General features: G+C 54.6%; 1 protein-coding gene across 3 annotated transcripts; it reads right to left on the reverse strand.

Annotated features, from left to right (window-relative positions):
- Positions 1-738: 738 nt before the first annotated feature.
- Positions 739-18490, reverse strand: skil (SKI like proto-oncogene). 3 transcript variants are annotated; one of them, XM_023964865.1, is made up of 8 exons: positions 18203-18490; positions 15753-16925; positions 6572-6664; positions 6323-6411; positions 5546-5682; positions 4498-4841; positions 4106-4336; positions 739-3540 (listed from the first exon to the last, which is right to left on the reverse strand). In XM_023964865.1, the coding sequence occupies exons 2-8, from the start codon at positions 16842-16844 to the stop codon at positions 3211-3213; spliced, it is 2316 nt and encodes a 771-aa protein (XP_023820633.1). In that variant the 5' UTR covers positions 16845-16925; positions 18203-18490; the 3' UTR covers positions 739-3210. The 3 variants fall into 3 exon arrangements, with proteins under 3 accessions (XP_023820633.1, XP_023820635.1, XP_023820634.1); XM_023964867.1 differs by having other exon boundaries at positions 739-3465; positions 18203-18487; XM_023964866.1 differs by lacking the exon at positions 18203-18490 and adding an exon at positions 17948-18057.
- Between the last annotated feature and the right edge of the window lie 843 nt (positions 18491-19333).

A 19333-nucleotide genomic window follows, 5' to 3' on the forward strand; every position in this document is an offset into this window, starting at 1 on the left:
GTGCTGCTGGTTGCATCCACATGAGGGCGGCCGTGGTGCAGCGGTAGGGCGGTTGACCCATGATTGTAAGGTGGCAGGGTCGATTCTTGCCTTGCACGCACATGAGTCGAAGTGTCCTTGGGCAAGACACTGAACCCCACCTTGCCTCTGGTGGTTGGTGGGCGCCTGTGTTTGGCAGCGTAGTGGCCACCAGTGTGTGAATGTGTGTCTGAATGGGTGAATGGGTCGGTGACTGTAAAAGCGCTTTGTCCTTGTAGGTAGAAAAGCGCTATACAAGTACATGCCCTTTAACACATCATAGTCCCTGGGAGTTCTTGCATCCTGCACGTCCTTCTCCCCCTCTGACTCGTTTTCTGGCCGAGCTTCTGCTCCCTCCTGTGGATGTGGTCACACCTGGAGTGGACTTGGATGCAGCAGCGCTCCAGACCTTTGAGTGGAAATGTTCATTCAGCTCGTTCAACAACTGCTCACTAATGAAATGTGTGAATAAATCATGAACACCAGTGGGATGGAAAAGTCCCGTCTAACATCAAAAGAGAACTTCTTATGGAGGTTTTTCATGCTGAGCGTCAGCAGGGAAAAGTCACTCTATTATTTCAAGCTCTAGCCTCTAAATGACAAAATACAATATTCCTTAAACATTAAGTGAGAAATAAAAGTGTGATATTTAATGATTTGTGGTGGATATTCATCTTTCTGTGCAGTACGTTAGAGAGGATCAAAGCACAGGACACGAGCGGCCTTGACACTACAGAACTTTACTTGAATTGGATCCAAGTTCATCGTCTATACAGGGTTTATTTACACCGTCTCAAACCAGGAGGAACATATGAGCAAACATTAAATACAACTGAGGTATCGGCTAAAAGCTTTTACAGGCTCTACTAGTCAGTATGGATGATGGACAGTTAGAGATGCGGTGTCCTGGGTTTAAAAAACATCTTATATCACAACATGAGGTAGGAGAACAGTGTCTCTATTCATGCAAGAACCAAACTCTCGTCAAACTGGAGTTCTGACGCCGCAGAGGGGGGGTCCATCCATCTTTATCTGGATATGTTCAATGAAAATGCAGTAAACAGTGATACGTGTGATCCACCCCCCCCCACCCCCCATCGCTGCCCCTCCAGAGGCTGGAGATGACGGCCCCCCCCCCCCGCACACACAAAGATCCTGTGGGACTGGTTTGTACTGATCCGTGTCCCGGGGAATATCTGCACTGCACACAGAGGAGAGACCCCCCCCCGTAACAAATGCAAACAATTTTCAGCGTAAAACAACAAAAAATAAATGTATTTTTCTACACGTCTGCTCGTGTTGGAGTGGACAAATATCTGAGTTTCTTTAGAGGGGAAGATGTGAACTTTCACTAATACTGATATAGATGTTTTGCTTCAGTCAGAGGTCAATGACCCCCCCACACAAAGGACATCCAATTAAAGGAGCTTAGACTCCCTCAGGCTGGATATAGAACCGTTAAGGGTTAAAATGTACAGCTTTAGATTCATGCATGTGAGCCTTCCCGACAAAAAAAAAATTCTTCTTTTTTTTTTTGGCTAAAAACAGACGAAGAGTGGCTCTGAGACGAGATGAAGGGCAACGGAACATGCAAACAATGGGACATTTGTCTTTCCTGAAATACAGTTTCTGCAACGCGGCTCTGGGGGCGGGGCTTTTTAACAAAGAGCGAAAAGCCTTGCACTACACTTTAAAAACTCTGCTAAGATACAAATCCACCAAACAGTTGCATCAGTTCAGAAACACGGGAGGAGGAGGAGGGCGGCGGAACCGGGTCTCATTTTCCTATTTGGCTGTTTTCTGATGACCCCCCCCCCCCATCCCCATCCGCAGTGGGTTTGTGTAGAAAAGCATGAGGTTCTGGTCCAGATTCTGACCTCCTGAAATGATTTATAGAAGAACAGCTAATATATTAGGACTATTGTATTTACAAAGACAGTATAAATCTTTCATTAATGCGTTAAATATCTTCTTTCATTATTAGAATAAAGGTTTCGAGTTTATGGGTTTTCTTCTCCAGCACCGGCCTCCATACCTCCCTCCCCGTTCAGGGTCTGTCACTGAGGGGGGGCCGGGAGGACCAGGATGGAGCACAGTGGGACGTCTATCAGTCTGCATTATCAGCAGATGCATAAAAAAGCTGAGCGTCCCGTTACGCCGTTATTTACACACGGAGCTGCAGCCGGCGCCACAAAAGGCCGCTTTTTTTCAGACTGGATGTCTTCCTGCTCTCCTGAGCCGAGCCCCCCCCCCAGCTGGGTGAATGACTGTGGGAGAGGATGCAGAGAGCAGGGGGGACCCACAGCATTGCCACCCAAGGGTGAGCGGAGGGCCCCCACAACAGCAGCTACCCTTATTCTGCAACAAAAAGGGCTTCCTCTGCAGCATCCAGGCCACCCAGCATGCACTGGGGGGCCCCCAGTGCCCCCCTCCCCTCTTCCCTGGCAGGGGATGTTTGTTCAGCCAGGCGGAAAGCTGGGGGGAGAACCCAAAAGGTTGGACTAACGGCTTCGGCTGTGAAGTTTGGGGGGTGGGGGGCAGCAAAGGATCATGATATGGATAAACGTAGAAACAGCGGCGCGCAGCACCAGCTTTGGCACTAATGTGGGCGTGGCTGCTGGTTCAGGCGGTGACGTGAGGGGAGGAGTCCAGCGCTGCCTGGCCGAGGCGAGAATCCAGACCCTAATGATTCAGGGGGAGGGAGCCACTAGAGCAGTCACTTCAAGCATCACTGATGGCTCCTCCCACATGGGAGAGGGCGTGGCTCCTCGTGATGATTGACGGCATCTGTAGAAACGAGTAAATCGTCTGTTCCGTCGCTGCTGGTTAAAGAAAAACAGACGTGACCCTTCCCTGCGTCTGCGTTCAGTCAGGGAGGGGCTGATGTCCAAAATCAAGTCTCACTCCAGAAATACCAGAGTGGGGGGGCAGAGCGGGGTCAGTGATTGGTCTGTCACTTCCTGTCTGTCAAGCAGCGGTTTGTTCAGTAGAAACTATAAGTTAATTCAAACATACATGCCCACAAATCTTTAAATATTTTCAGAGAGAAGTAGAAAGAAAAACAACAGTAAGTCAAATTTCAAAATAAAAGTCATTGCTGAAATGGGGGGGGGGGCAAGATGAAAGCTCCCTTCTGCTTCAGGATCTGTTTGTCCGTTGAGTCGGCAGAACGGGGGGGAGGAGGAGGAGCAGCTACTTTTGGCCAGACATGGGAGGCTCAGCCAAAGAGGAGGAGGAGGGAGGGGAGTGGGTGGTTGGGGGGCCGGTGGAGGGGGTTAGAGGAGGAGAGGGGCTGCCTCCCATCAGGCCGGTCTGCGCCATCTGTTGCTTGAGCTGGGCGATGGTGCGCTCCAGCCGCTCCCGGGCCTCCCGCTCCCTGCGCAGCTCCTCCTGCAGCTCCTGCCTGTCGGCCTCGGCCCGCTCCAGCCTCTGACGCAGCTCCGACAGCTGGGGGGGGCACAGGAGAAGGGGTTCAGCGGGACGAAAACCAGAACGCTTCGGAGGGCAGAGCCGACCAGAATCCTGCAGAACCAAAATCATCTCTGAAAGCATCGACTGTATCTGAGAACTGGACTGTGTGGCCCCTCCCCTCTGGCGCTTCAACAGGAAGTGGCTCCAAGAAGCCAAACTCCCGCAGACTTCAATAGAGACATAAACATCTCAGTCATTCTATTGGTCAGAAGAACTGTTCTGTTCTACTTGATCATTCTAATTTTTTTTACTGATATTTTTTCTGTAGTTAAAGTTATTCAGGTTATAAACGGACCAATCAGATGCCTCAATAAAAGTAGGTGGAGCCTGTTGGCCCCCACGACCAACGTTCAAAACAGATTTCATGTGGCCTTTAACAAGCTCAATATTGGTGAGAGTGGTTGCCATGGAAATGATGAAAGACCGACTCAGACCAATCGCTGCTCTCTGACAGCGCCTGGCTCCAACATGGCGGCATCCGTTTCCTGAAACCGTCAGACTGGATTGAGTGGATTTGGTTGGAGCTGGAAGGAAACAGTTTCCTGACGCTGCGCTCACAGGGTTCTCAGATACAGCTGACGGTACGACCGTGTGCCGTTCGGGCGCCGCTCCGTACCTGCGCGGCGTAGTGGGCCTCCTGCTGGCGCTGGGCCCCCGGCTCGCAGGCGCAGGCCTGCTGGCGGAGCTGCTCCAGACGCGTCTCCAGCTCCAGCTGCTCCTGGCGCGCCTGGCTGAGCTGCCGGGTCTGCTCGCTGTGGACCGCCTCCAGCTCGCTGCGCAGCTCCCGCTGCTCTGCGCTCAGCTCCCGCAGCCGCGCCGCCTCGCCCCCCCGCAGCGCCTCCAGCTCCTGAAGACACAAGGACCCGTTCAGGACCCGACCTCTGGTACCACCAAACATTCCTGGGGAGTCCTTCTGTGGTTGTTCTGGTAGCCTGTAATGAATATGTGACCCCCCCAGCATCTACATACACCGTTATGGGGGGGTCCAGTGTGTGGGCACGCTCTCACCATCTCCAGCTGCAGCTGCTTGTGCAGCGTGGAGTTGAGCTTCTCCTGCTGCCGGCTGTACATCTGGATGATCTCCACCACGATCCTGTCCTTGTCGTCCTCCGGACCCCCCCCGGCCGCCGCAGCGCCGCCCGTGGAAGAATTTGTGTCCGTTGCTTCCGTTACCGAGGACAACAGCGGCACAGGAGGGGGAGGAAGCCTGTGGGGGGGGATGTGGGCGGCTTTCCTGCAGCCCGGGCTGCCGGTCTCCATGGAAACTGCCGGGCTTTGGCACTCGGTGGCCGAGGCGGCTCCGGCACAGCGGGGTTTGGCCTCCTCTGTGAGGGGGGGCGACGCGTGAAGACCTGAGGAGGACAGCCAGACAGAGGGGGTAAAAGCGGTTAAGAGACAGGAAGTGGGAGGTGTGCAGGTGCGCACCCCCCCGCCTACACCCGACCTCGGGGCTCACACTTTCCCTGCCAAAGCGCTACCGAACCGCCCACCAACTTTCCCCGCGTCGGTGTGGGAGCGCTGAACGCCGCCGCGCGCTGTCCCACAGCTGAGGCTGGCCTCAGAGGTGCATCATGGGAAATAATAGAATGGAGGCATTGATTACATTCACTAAGATCTGGGCGGGCAGAAGTGTGATAGAGAGGCTGAGATGAAGGAGGGTGGGGCTTAAAGAGTAAAAGAAGGGGTCTAGCAAACAGAGGGGGGGTCCAACAGCTGTAGACGTGACTCATCACTGGAGGGGGGGTCACTAACCGCCCGTTTATCACCATCAAATGTGTGTGTGAGATCATTTTTGTACAGGTGTGTTTCATACAAATGAAAAGTCGTCACGTTTTCTTTTGTTCTGTTCACATAAATGCTGAAAAACTTCCAGCTGATCTGGAATCTCAGAGTAAATGTTGGTTTTAGAATCAAACCTTTTTTCTCACTGTAATAAAATCAAATGGAGACTTTTGTAAAAACAAACGTTGGTCTCAAACTGGAACTCCGGCGTTTGTCAAACAGAAGCAGCATTTCATGGACGTGTTTGGTTCTGAACCGCTGTCTGCTCACTCACCCACTGGGGGCTCGTCCGGGGCTCTGTGGCCGTAGTGCTGTCTGAGCAGCGCCCCCAGCATGTCGGGGTTCACCTCCGCCTCCCTCCGCAGGGACACGTTGGGCGCCACCATCTTATCGTAGGTGTACAGGTAGTAACTGCAGAGAAAAGGAGACGCATGACAGCATAAAGATGAAGCAGCTGCTCTGTTTGCTTTGGTGGGGGGGTCCACCACTCAACCTCCAGCCAGTCTTTTAGCTCCTCCAGAGGAGACTACAGGCCCTCACTTCCTGTTTGTGTGGGCTGCACGCCAAGAAGAGGGGCGCTGAGACTCCCTGCCCCCCAAGGGAGGCTGCAGCACTGAACCAGGTGAAGCCTGACAGCTCAGTGGCTCTGCTGCCCCTCCCTGTGCCCCCCACCCCAAAAAAGAACAGTTCTCAGATGTCAGCAGAGACCTGGCCCCCCTCCCCCCTCTCTGTGCACAGAGGCTGCCAGGTGACCAGACCCCCCCACACACACTCTGACGTCAGTCATCAACCACAGCAGCATAAACCCCGAATTCTTGGCTGTAATCCCAGTCAGATTAATGGGGGGGGGGGGGGGGGGCTCCTCCAAAAAACAAACTTCGAATAAACAGTTTTCTATGGCAAAGACTCCATTACCCAGAAGCCTCAGCAGCACAGGTCTGATCATGTTGTCCCCATGAAAAATGGAGTCTGATTCTGAACGTCAGGGCGTCTGCAGCCAGAGGCATGATGGGAACCTGAGTGTCTTTTGTGAGCGAGTCAGGTGCAGTACCTGGGATGGACCAGGGTGGGGGGTCCTGGCTCCTCCTTGATGTCTGGGAAAACATGGCTGTAGAGCAGAGCGGGGGGAGACGGTTTACCCTGTGGAGCACAAATCATACAAACTGGGAATGTGACACAACAGCAACAAAAAAGACTTTATAAGACACAAAAGACAGAGAAAAAGTCACACACACACACACACACACAAAGACGGTGAGAGGTACAGATGTAGACCGTAGGGGGCGGGGCTTTGACTGACCTTTCTGGCAGGTTCAGCATCGTCCAACTTATTAACAGAGCAGAGATCTGCAGAGTTCTTCCTCACGCGGCCCTCCTCTTCCTCCCCCGTCTTCTGATGTACGGAGAGAAACAGGACATAGGTCAAAGGTCAGACATTTGCTGCAGAGACAGGAAGTGAGAAAGATGGTTCCTGATATTCTACTGAAAATAAATATTCCGGAAACTGTTCACAGAAACGATTTTCAAAACAGGTCAGAGGTCAGACAAATGCCACAGAGACAGGAAGTGACCCCGGAACCGTGGCTGCAGGGAAACAAAACGGACTGAAAGGTTTGGACGGATCCAGACCCGATGATGGTTTGATGATCAGCGGTTTGGTGAACGCTGCAGATGAAGCGCCTCCGTGTTTTAGACTGGAGACGACCCTTTAGACAAAGGAGACGGACTACACGTCCAACTGGGGCGTCTGACACAGAAAAGGCGTGAAAAAGGGTGACCTCAGCGCAGAGGAGGCGGAGACCAGAAGAGCAGAAGGTCAAAAGGAGGCATGGCGAACGCCTCCTAACAGACAGAGGAGGTCCGTGACAGACATGAGGGTCTTCATCATCAGAAGGAAGGAGCATGAAAACTACGCAGGAAAAGTCCTGTGACCTTCTGAGCGAGCCTGCCAGATCAGAATGAGGGATTTTCACAATAAAACCATCAGAATGAGGGATTTTCACAATAAAACTGATCAATCGGCAGTGAGACAAAAATCTATAGAGAGATAATCTGCAGAGCCCCCCCCCCTCCACAGACATGTCGAGTGCGTCAGAACATGCGCCCCCCCCGGCTGCAGGTGGGCCGGAGCACAGGCGGGGGCTCGTCCGTCTGAAAATACTTGTGGTTGGAGGTTTTTCCTTTTTTCCATCCAGGAGGCAGCACTGCAGAGCCGCCAGGGAGGAGGGGGGAGGACAAAAGGAGAAAACAACACTGCGGTGGAAGTTCTGTGGAACCCCCCCCCAGCAGGGATTTTACACTTTGTGTGATTCCCGTTTGTCCTCGTGCATGTGCACGTGCGTGTGCATGTGACAGTAAACCAAGAATGTCAGAACACTACCACCCACACACGTTTATAGCAGAGCAAAGAGCGTGTTGATAATGAGCACATGCACTGCTGTGGCGTGGGGGGGGGGTCACTGTCAGGTGAGCAGGAAGGGCGGCGGGAAACAGGAAGTTTAGGTGTCACCATTCGTTCATGTCTCAGAGGTTGTGGTTTCTGTCTGAACCCTACAGTTCATGACCTAAGTGCAGGTTCTGACCCAGGACGGCCCACTACAAACACAACCCCCCCCCCAAAGGATGAGCACTTCTTTGTGCCCCCCTCCCCACACACACCTCCTGACAAAGGCAGATCCCACTCCGCGCTGAACTCTGCTGTTCTTAATCACCTGCAGTCTGTCGGCTTCACACGCATCACCCCCGAGCGCCGCAGACACACGCCGCCATGTGAACTTCAGTGACCCACTTCCACGGCGCACGTGACATTTCTGCAGCAGGCGCTCATGCAGAGGCAGGAGCTGCAGGAACATCCGTGACTCTGTCTGTGTGTGTCTGCGGTCATTTCTTCAGTTTGGGACCAGAGGACTCGTCCTCCTCTCAGAAAGCAGGAGGAGGCCCCGGCTGGACGCTACACCCCTGAGGCAGAGGAGCCTTTGACACAAACCGACACAGACGGAGGTCCAGCCCCTACGTGGTCACGTGGACTCCCCTCACGCACAGAGACGCTGTGCTATAAACAGAGATGGTATCTCCATACGTGCACGGTAACGGACAGACGTGCACGCACTTTCCTCACAGAAACCTGAGATCAAGCAGAGATCCGGTTCAGAGCAGATCCTTCATGAAGCTCAGAACTACAGAGACCAGGAACCACCTTAACATCAGAGTTCTGTCGCCGACCCCCAGATGAACACCCCCCCTGGAGGAGCAGCATGGTTTCTGCTGGCCCTCCCCACACAGACTGATGTGGGAGAACGAATCCAGAAAGTCATTTATTGGAGGACGTGAGACGCCAAATCCATAAAAAGACGACAAATGTTTACAGCTTAGCTTTTGTCTGATAAGGAAAAGGTTTACGACGTCCAGAACCAGAACCACTGGACCGTCCTCAAGGATAAACAGCAATAAACCGCAGAGGAACCGGCTCTGACAGGTGGACGGCCAGACAAACAGGTGACGCGTGGAAACAGGAAGTAGAGAGGTCGGCACGGCGCCTAAACAAACCAGCAGACGGCAGACGACTGTCTGCTGCCCCGCCCACAACCACGCCGACACATTTACCTCTGAATGGCTGGAGAGACAAATACCAGACACTGATAACCATCAGACACACACACAGAAACACACACGGAAGCCATGACTTAAACACACACAAAACTTTGACCCCCCCATAGCCTAAAGGCTCGATACCCCCCAACATCCAGCCGTTTAACCCTCTACATCAAACACGCCTGACAGCAGTTCCGAGGGGGCGGGGCTTGTTCAGGACTGAGAAGACAGGTTTCCATGGTGACGCTCTCAGGCTTCAATCAGACCGTCGGCACAGGAGACGCCGAAGCTGCGGCGCATCCCGCTGCTGCGTGGGGGCTGTTTGTTTAAGCAACTGCCTCCTGTTCACCTTTGGGGCAAACGAAAGCACTGAAGATGGTCAGTCACAGTAATGAAACTGAAGGAATCCCTGTGCGCCTCCTACAGGACAAACGGATCAATAGGGTCAGATTTGATGCTGCAATAATGAAGCATCAGTCAAATATATTGGAGTTCTGCTCAGAGGTTCTGAAGAACCCTGTGGAGTCTTCAGAACCTCTGAGCAGAACCCTCCTGGACGGCCGTTCTGTAAGCGGCAGCCTAACGAGGCTTTGAAGCCGCCGTATATGTGTCAGCGGCGGCCTCCAGCAGAGCGGCTCAGCGTGCGCGCTCCACTCCCCCCCCCCCAGGACCAGAATAATTACTAAAGCTGTTGGGGCTCACCTATGTGAGAGAGCACACACAAACATGGGAGAGAGCATCGATGTGGGAGGATGACGCAGTTCACTGCCAGCAAACAAATACAGACACGAGCGCAGGCCACGCCCCCCGAGGACGCATCCACTGAGAATGAGGCCAGTGGGCCCTTGTCTTGTCTGCGGATGACTGTACTCATCATCTGAGCTTCATCTGGGCCACAGTGTGTGTGTGTGATGAGTGTGTGTGTGTGTGTGTGTGTGGAGTGTGTGTGTGTGTGTGGTGTGTTTGTGTGGAGTGTGTGTGTGTTGTGTGTGCGTAAGTGCGTCCGTGTGACAGAGAGCTTTAAATGAAAGACAAGCTTCTCTGTTTCCATGAAGACGTCCTGAAATCCTCCGTTTCAGAGAAACAGGAAGGATGCGGTGACGCAGACGCCGTTAGCGCAGGAAAAGACGACCTTTGGCGGGTTGGAACGGTCGGCGAGGACCTTCTTCAAAGAGCAGGTGGCGGCTGAAGCCCACCCGGAGCCGGCGGTTCTCCGTTAGGAGGAACTCACGGCTGGGAAGATGAAACAAGCCGGAGAGCTGAGAGACAGGAGGGGGGTGAGGGAGGCGGGGGAGGCGAGCGTTGCTAAGCAGAGTGAGAGCCGAGCGAGGCTGCCAGCACGCCAGCCTCACAGAAATCACAAAATGGAGACAGGCCGACCTGCTCTCTGAGCAACACGTTCACAGCTTCCACTGACACGCCTCCCAGCACAGGAGGAGGCTCCTTATGTCAGAACATCCCATAATGTCTCGGTGATGTTCAGCAGCCCCGTTCTCCACTGCGCCTTCTCGGAGGAGCCTCTGGAGCGACCGCTCCTCCGTCTCCCCGCAGCGCCTCCCCCCGCGCGTTTGAAGCCTCTGCTGCTCCTCTCTGCAGGAGCAGAGTGTGACCCACTCTGCCACGCAAACGCTGCAAATGTGAGCGTGACCCTCCCTCCACTTCTAAAGGGGGTTTCAAACTTCTGAAGTGAATTTAATCTCCAGACTCCTTCGTCTGGAGGAGCAGCCGGGGAGGCGCGGCGGGGTTTGGAAAATCTCATTACAGTTGAGTCAGAGCGCTCAGCCGACACACCTGGTCGAAGATCAAACAGGTGATAAATCGCTGGCCTGGCTCCTCGGGGAGCTGGGAGCAGCATGGAGCTCCGTGACTCAGTCAGCAGGACGGAGAAGGCGGTGGGGGGGGTGGGGGGGTCCTGTGCATGTGTGACCCCCCCGACTGATGGAGGAGCGCAGACGCATCTCCTGCAGCTTCCTGTGACTCATTCGTCTGAGTCAGGACGCCGTCAGCGTCTTGGTGTCTTTACTGAAATAGTCAAATCTGTCTTCAGGTGTGGGCCGCTCCGCTTCACTGGGATATCTGCTGCCCCCCCCCCCTCAAAAGCTCAGCAGCGGAGCGATGACTCACTGCGGCCGGCGCCGGCATCCGGATGCCCGTCGTCACAGAGCGGCCCTGTCACAGCCGCTGGTTGAGCAAGGGCAGAAGTAAAACGGCGAGCGACGCTGCGGTCTTTGAAGGGGAAAGTCAGGGTTGATAAGCTTCTGGGGGGGGCACATCTCCCCAGCAGGAGCGTCGGCCATTTCCCCGCCAGAGTCAACATCCAGTTTGCAGACACGCAATCTGCATAAAAATCCATAACTGTAAAGAAGACCACTCACACAGAGAGCTGAGAAGAAGCAAAGGATGATGGGAAACCACAGGGAAACTTGGCTCCACCTGAGCGGAGCCGGACCCCCCAGTGATGTGAGGCAACACGGCGGCATGTTTGCATGTGTGCGCCACGATCCCCATGAGTGGCAGCGCTGCAGGTGGGAATAACGGCGTGAAAAACCCATCAGCGTGCAGAAGCGGAGCGCCGCCTTCAGCCGGCCCCGAGCAGCATGGAGGTCAGGGCTTCGGGGCATTTGATTACCTGTTCCTGTCTGGGGGGGGCGGGGCCCTTAATGTGGCATTAAGAGCGAGTATTTGGTGAAAAACACAGTCGCCGGGGGAGGGGCGCATATCTGTTTGCAGCCGCGTTCCTGCAGCTCGTCTGCATCGAAACGCCTGACTGCAGCGCAGACACACTTCTATCTGCGCAGACTCTTTCCTCAGCTCGTGTGTTGAGTCTTGGGGGGGGGTTGCAGGACATGTGGCTGGGACGGGCGGGGCTCCTCCCCTCTGCCTGGACAAATCCATTTTTGCGGCCTCACCACCACCGGCATGCAAACACGGAGGGGGGGCTTGTTGCAAGATAACGAGACTCGGGTGGGAAATACGTCTTGTTTTGTGGGACGGGACGGAAAACTGCCCCCCTCCCCCCTCAGTGAGCTCCGTAATACTGACCTGATGGTGACATACCAGAGGCCCCCTGGTTCAGCCCCTCCCACCTGAGGGGCCCCTGTGAGCCCCTTCAGAGCACTGGAGTGGACACGAACACCCCCCCCCCCTCACAATGATCGCGTGTCATATGGTGCTGGTTATTTAAGGGGGTGTTAAGGAGAAGTTTCTCCTCCACCTCTAAATGTTAGAAAACCCAGAAAACCGGGGGGGGGGGGGGGGGGGGGGGTCAAGTTTCCTCTTTTATTCCATTCATCCTCATGCAGGCATGACCTGGGGGGGGGGTACATGGACAACATTCTTCTTTGGGGCAAAATCAAGGAGAACGTCTGAACACAAACAGGGAAGAGTCCAGAACCAGCCCCCCCGCCAGGCTGTCTGCCTGTCCGTCTGCGTGTCGTCTGCGTCGTGGATATCAGGTCATTTGTCTGTTTCCTGCGTTTTTGTCTGCGTCTCAGGTGGAGACAAGAACCAGAGGATGACAAAGAGCTGAATGTGTGAAGAACCAACAGAAAGAACGCAACAGAGGGAGAGGATAAACGGTACAGACAGGCAGACAGGAAGACAGGGAGACAGTGAGACAGAAATACAGGCAGACAGTGAGACAGGAAGACAAGCAGACAGAAAGACAGGCAGACAGTAAGACAGAAATACAGGCAGACAGTGAGAAAGGCAGACAGTGAGACAGGAAGACAGGCAGACAGTGAGACAGGCAGACAGTAAGACAGAAAGATAGGCAGACAGTGAGACAGGAAGACAGGCAGACAGTGAGACAGGAAGACAGTGAGACAGAAATACAGGCAGACAGTGAGACAGGAAGACAGTGAGATGGGAATACAGGCAGACAGTGAGACAGGCAGACAGTGAGATGGGAATACAGTGAGATGGGAATACAGGCAGACAGTGAGACAGGCAGACAGGAAGACAGGAAGACAGGCAGACAGTGAGACAGGCAGACAGTGAGACAGAAATGCAGGCAGACAGTGAGACAGTGAGACAGTGAGACGGGAATACAGGCAGACAGAAATACAGGCAGACAGGAAGACAGACAGACAGGAAGACAGACAGTGCAGCTGGTCTGAGGTAATGAAGTCTCTGGTTTCCAGATAGGGTTGAGAGGAAGCCAAAGTGGTGCAGCCGTCTGCGGTCTGCGCAGACGGTGACAGACAGAGGAGGGCCGTTGTTGCTGTCTGACTGAGTCTCACAAACAACAAACACATTTTCCCTGTTTGGACCACGCTGCTGAGTCCAGACGCGCCTGCAGCCTCCCTGCTGAACAGCTGCGGGTTCAAACCCCAAAAACGCCTCACCTCTGCAGGAGAAACGTCTCCAGATGGGAGCCGAACGTGAGCAACGCTCGGGATTGTTTACATGCTGCAGAAACTTCTGGCATGCAGTGAAGTTTCATAAGTGGGTAAAGCCAAAGCCACATGTTCGCAGCTTCCTGCCTTCTAAGAAAGCGGAAAATACCCGTCTGATGTGTCATCCTTAATTATGGGCGACCTTCACCGCCTCGCAGACCAGAAACGTCACGAGAAGAACGCCACCAGTCATATCGCCGTCTGTCCGCGGCGTCTGCGCCTGTTTACTCAGATCTGCACAACTTTTAGGCACAAAGTGAGGATTATGGCGTCCGGTGCTGCAGTCTGAAACAGCTCTGACAGGACGCCACCATGGGAGGAGGGATGCCGCCAGTGAAAAAACCCAACGTAGTCAATGTGAGCATTGACGGGGTGTGTGTGTGTGTGTGTGTGTGTGTGTGAGGGCTCAGACCGACACTGAGGAGGGAGGGGGGGCTCCAAAAACATCTGCCAGACTGGGGAAAAGATGAGTCACAGCACAGCAGCGAGGTGGCTGGACGCCCCCCCCCGACTCCAGGGGATGTTCAGGGTGACAGACGGTCCACCCGCCTCACTTCCTCTTCAGCACTTTCATTACGCAGAAACAGGGAGCACACTCGGGGGGGGGGGGGGGGGGGGGGGGGGGGGGGGGCTTCTGCACACTCATCCTTCTGCTTCAGAGAGGCTTTATACGCCACAAATCACCGGTTTCCTTCAGGTTCCTTAGCCATCATCTCCTGTGGCATTCTGGGTGATTGTCTGCTCCAACAGACCAACGCATGGGGGTGGAGGGGGGGGGGGGGGGGCCGCCAGAGTGGCAGACAGCGCAGAGAGAAGACGACACCTCAGACTGTGGTGAGAGCCGGCCAAGTGTGAGACGGAAACCCAAAGATGTGTCATCCCCGCCTGCAGCTCTCATCGCACGCGCAGCCGCCATGCTCCACGCACGTGCAGCCGCCATGCCCCACGCACGCGCAGCCGCCATGCTCCACGCACGGTCTGGCTGCCGCGCAGCCGCCATGCTCCACGCACGGTCTGGCTGCTGTCTCACCTGTTGTCTGCTTCCACTCAGTTTGCTGCTGCCTCATGTTCCTTTGCCTTTGAGCAACAAGGTCCACCAGAACCCGCAGAGACAGACCATAATAAGCCCTTTGCTGTCACATCTAACTCCTGTGGTGGGGGGGCTCTGCGGGCCCCTTTGCTCCAGTTTTCTCTGCTGATAAAGAAGCTGCAACGGCAACGAGCTGCAGTTCACTTCAGGAGGGACGTAGCTGCACCAACCAGACACAGGCTCCGCCCACAACCAGGAGGATGAGGGGTCAGAGGTCAGAGCCTTTACCTCTGACCTCCGACCGGCACATTTCCTCCTACCTTGTTTTTATTTCCACGTGAAGACAAAACGATAGAATCCTGGCCGTGCTTTGCTAGCAGGTAGAAAGGTCCTTGGAAAATATGGATTTTACAAAATTAAAGCAGGTTTTACTTCTGGTTGCTAGGCAACTCTGGGCAAGGGTTAATAATTAATGACCAAAGTATCAGAAATATTGTTTGGATCATACCATTTTAGTCATTCTGTAAGCATGTTAAAGAATATTCATTCTTTCCTAGAAAGAGGAGCTGTAACCGTGACCCGACCCGGCGGGACTCTGTAGGGGACGGACGGCAGTGGTTACATGTAAAGCTGGTTAACGTGATCGGGGATCGAACCGGCAGCCTGGTTGATGGGGAGTGACCTTCAGCTGACCTGCAGGGACGCTGCAGACAGACGGTCTGACCGGGTCTGCTGGACGGACGCGTCCTCAGACCTGCAGGGCCGAACATTTCAACCCCCCAAACCCAGGAACCCGTCCCCGGGACAACATCAAAGGAACCTGATCCGTCACAACATCAAACCCATGTCCACCTCCAAGACCCTTTGGGGGGGGGGGGCGGCAATCGACTGACCCAACAAGATCGATCTGAGAAAAGTCGTTCATCGACTCAAAACAACCTACAACCTAAATCTTTAATAAACGGTCTCAACAACAGACCAAATAATAATCCATCTTAGTATATATCATCTGCATTGAGGTACGGTAGGATAATGTGACTATGACATAAAAACGACCAATCACAGCGGACGACACACATATATATACATGTGCTAGAATGTTCCACGAATGTTCCCTTTGGATGAACTTTGGGAAACTATCATGTGAATGGATTTGACATTCATTCTAGTTTACTTGTTGGTTTGGACACAGATTTTATTTAACTTGATGATCTGGAAGAAATCCAAGAATCTGGAAAACTGTTCAGTAGCAGGAATTTCTGTCTGAGTCTCACTGCTGGAAGTTTGGATCAAGAGGATCTGGATCCACTTTAGGGCAGAGAATCAGACCGTGGTTCAAACGAACCGTTACACCCCCATCCTTTCACGGAGCCTTTGACCATTAGGTGCAAATGGAAACCAGTCATGGACCCGGTTCAGGGTTCTGGCGGTTCTGGCTCGGCAGCCTTCTGCGGTTCACTTACTTTGTCCGCTGATCTCCGGAGCTGGTAGTTGAACTTCTCCTTGACCTCGTCCAGCAGCAGCTTGAGCTTGGGCTCCTCGGCGGTCCCCTGGTACTTCCTGGCCAGCTGCAGGTAGCAGGGCCACTTGGCCGAGTCGAAGCCCCAGTGGCAGGTCCTCTTGTCGGGCGACTTGTGCGAATGCATGACGAAGGTCTGGGGCGAGAACAGCAGCTGGCACTCCACGCACTGGATGCACGGCGCCTCGGGCTGGCTGTAGAACTGCGGCGCGAACAGGCCCTGACACATGCCCAGACACTGGTGCTCCACCTGGAAGCTGGTCTCGCTCTCCTTCAGCACCGACAGCTTCCCGCTGGGGTCGGGGGGCAGGACGGCGCCGGGACGCAGCAGGGCGTTGCACAGCCGCTGGGCGTCCGTCAGCGTGATGAGGCCGCAGGACGGCGCGTTGAAGGGCAGGATGCCCAGCACCTTCAGGATGTGCAGCTGCTCGGCATCGCAGCGGGAGCAGTACACGTACAGCTCGTCGCAGACGGTGTTGATCTGCTGCAGCGAGAAGTCCCGCAGCACCGAGTTCAGCACCTGCGGCAGGCACAGCCGCTTCTCCCCCCCCACCACGAAGCAGGAGATGGACTCTCCCTCCAGCAGGGAGTGGGTGAGTTCGGTGGAGCTGTCGCAGGGAACCAGCAGGGGCCCCCCTCCCAAAACGGGCGGGGAGGGCAAAGGGGGCAAACCGGCAGCGGAATGCTCGGGGCCGGTGCGGGCCGAGAAGGCGGCCGGGCCCCCGAGGGAGCTCTGGCTGCTGAGGGTGAACTGCGCCAGCGTGTGTTTGAGTCCCGGACTCAGGTCCAGGGCGCTGGCGGCGCCGGCGGCCTGCAGCTCAGAACGGCCCTCGGCGTCGTGGAGCGCCTCCTCCTGCTCCCTCTTCACTTTGGGGGCTTTGGGGAAGGAGTCCAAGCAGCGGCGCTTCAAGTGGATCTCCGCCATCACCCTCTTCTTGATGGGGGCGTCCTCCATGCGCTCGCGGTACAGCCGCTTCATGCTGCCCTTGAAGGAGGTCAGGTCCTTGAAGGGCGTCTTCACGCTGGTGCCGGCCATCCTGAGCGCTCGTGGTAAACGGGTCCTAAAATAGGCGGAGCTTCTGGTAGGAGGTCATGATGCTTTCAGTTCTTCTGGGGCCTGAAGGAAATGAGAAAGACGCATTTTAGAACGGAGGGGGCAACTAAATGCTTATTTTAGCATTTAAACCCCTCCCCCCTTTGGTGAGACGCCCCCCCACCCACCCTAAAGTCTGCATTGAGAATGTTAACAAGAGTAATATTCTCCTCCGTAACCCCCCCCCCCTCTCCCCCATGAAGCCCGTTTCCGGTACTTCGATCACTCCGATAATCGGACTCCTTTCCATGAAATCCGATTATTAAATAAAGCGGTTTCTCTGTTTTCTGCCTTTAAGATGTAAACGTAAACCCCTTTACCCCCCACCCCACCCCCGGGGTCCACTTGCCCCCGCGCTGACCCCCATCAGCGCCGTGAAAAACTATTGATGAAACCGTTAAGGGGGGGGGGGGGGTTGTCTGCCTTTAAGACTCTCAGGTTTCACTTAACCGGAGCAGGTAAACAGCAGGAGCCCCTGCACGCACACTGACGCGCGCACACGCTCGTGCTGCTGCAGTACGACGGCCACACATGCGTGATCCTGAACAGGATTTCTGCGGGCTCGTCCCGCATCAAAGGGGAGCACGCGACGCTTCTGCTGCAGCTGCGGGGTTTGCGGGTTTCTCTCCCCCGGAATGACGCTGTTTGTGAGGCCAAACCCACGGGGGGGTTACGGACCTCCGGTCTGCTCGGGACTCCCGCACATCATCTGTGAGCCCGCAGTGAGCCCCCCGTCCCGGAGGTGCTCCCTTCGCTGCCGCAGGGAAGGCACGTACGCGCCATACCCCCCCCCCCCCCTCCCCGTCCGGCACGCAGACAGTCCCGGTAATGACATTCACTGTCTGCACTACCGTCTGCGGGGGGAGCCGCGCTCCGGTGAGCGGGAGGGTCGAGTCTGATCCTGTCAGGCAGAACTGAGGGCGAACAGACTTTAGGAGGAAATCCGTTAAAACCGGCGGGGGGGGGGGTCTTCAGTAACCAGCGAACCCCCCACCCCCGCGCAGCCCAACAGAAACAAACGGCTTCAAAAAGGCAGCTAACTTAACCCGTAAAACGGTCCGACCCGGTTCGGACCGAACTCTCCGACGGTCAGCGGAGCCTCGAGAGGGACGCTGCCCCCGCACGGAGGCCGATACGCCGGTTACCGCAGCGGACCGAGCGTGTTAGCCGCTGATGGAGGGCGATGCGGGCGGCTAAAGCAGGTTAGCTCCCCCCCCCCCCACCACCCCGCCGATGAACCGCTGCCGTTAGTCGGAACCGGAGATCCGCGGCGGACCGCGCGCTCCCCGCCGGACACTCGCCTGAGCCGTGACGGTCGTCCGCGCGCCTCCCGGGTCCTGAACGAGATGCGGCGAGACGCTCCGCGCAGCCCCGCACGTCACAGGCACGAGAGGCGGAGACGTCACCGGGCTGACGGAAACTATGCGGGGGTGTCTCGTCTGTCGATCCGTCTGTCTGTCTGCGCGTCTGGGAGCTGCCGAGGCTGCGCGCACAAACACGCACGCGCGTCGGGTGGGGGGGACGTTGGAGGTCGCAGAAACGAGGAAGAACCTTCCTTTTCTGGATCACAGTAACCCCCCCCCCCCCCAACAGACACGTCACTGGCCTTTAAAAGTAAAAGTAGGATTGTAACGCGTTACTTTAGTTCCTTTAATCACAAAAACGAGAACGCGGAGGATCCGCGAGCAGAAAACGCGATAAAAAGAGATTTAGAAAAATAAAAAACAAGAATTTCAGTGAAACATAGAAATATGTTCGATTATTTGAATCCACACATTCAAATGTGTGAATATTGTTTATGTAACTCCGTTTTTTTAAAGAGTATAACTTCAGAATCATTTTTATGTCTGAATCGTCCAGAAATGTTCTTCTGTTTCTGGAACAAAACCGTGTTTGGACAAAAATCTTTAAGTTTGAAAAACTAAAGAAAATAAAAATTATGTTACTGTTAACATGTCAACCTATGCATGAATTTTAATCCCATGTTGGTAAACATGTATGTGTGTATTTGCATGTCTGTGGGGTTTTTTTTGTGTACATTGTGTTCTTGTTTTTTTTCTCTGACTCTGATGCTTCAGCACTTCGCGGTGAGGGTCGCGTCACGCAGCCGCTACATCCGTTTAACGCATTTCCCACGAATGACATTCTGGTCTTTCGTGTTCCATTGCGTCGTTCGTGCGTGTTTCTTCCGTCCGTCGAGGGTTTCAGTCTTTACGTGAATTCAAACTCAAAGGAGAGTTTCTGGACATTTAACACTGTTGGTTGAGAATAATGCAGTTTAGTGTATTTTATGTCGTTTATTACGTAAATCGTGTGTGATTTTTGTGAGATGCGTACACAAATGTGTGTCTTTCCACGACCGTCTCACATTTGTCTGACAGACTTCACTGATGTATAACTTTTCTGAGGCATAAACGGCAGGAATCACCACT

This window comes from Oryzias latipes, chromosome 17, assembly GCF_002234675.1.
Source record: "Oryzias latipes chromosome 17, ASM223467v1".
NCBI lineage: Eukaryota > Metazoa > Chordata > Actinopteri > Beloniformes > Adrianichthyidae > Oryzias > Oryzias latipes.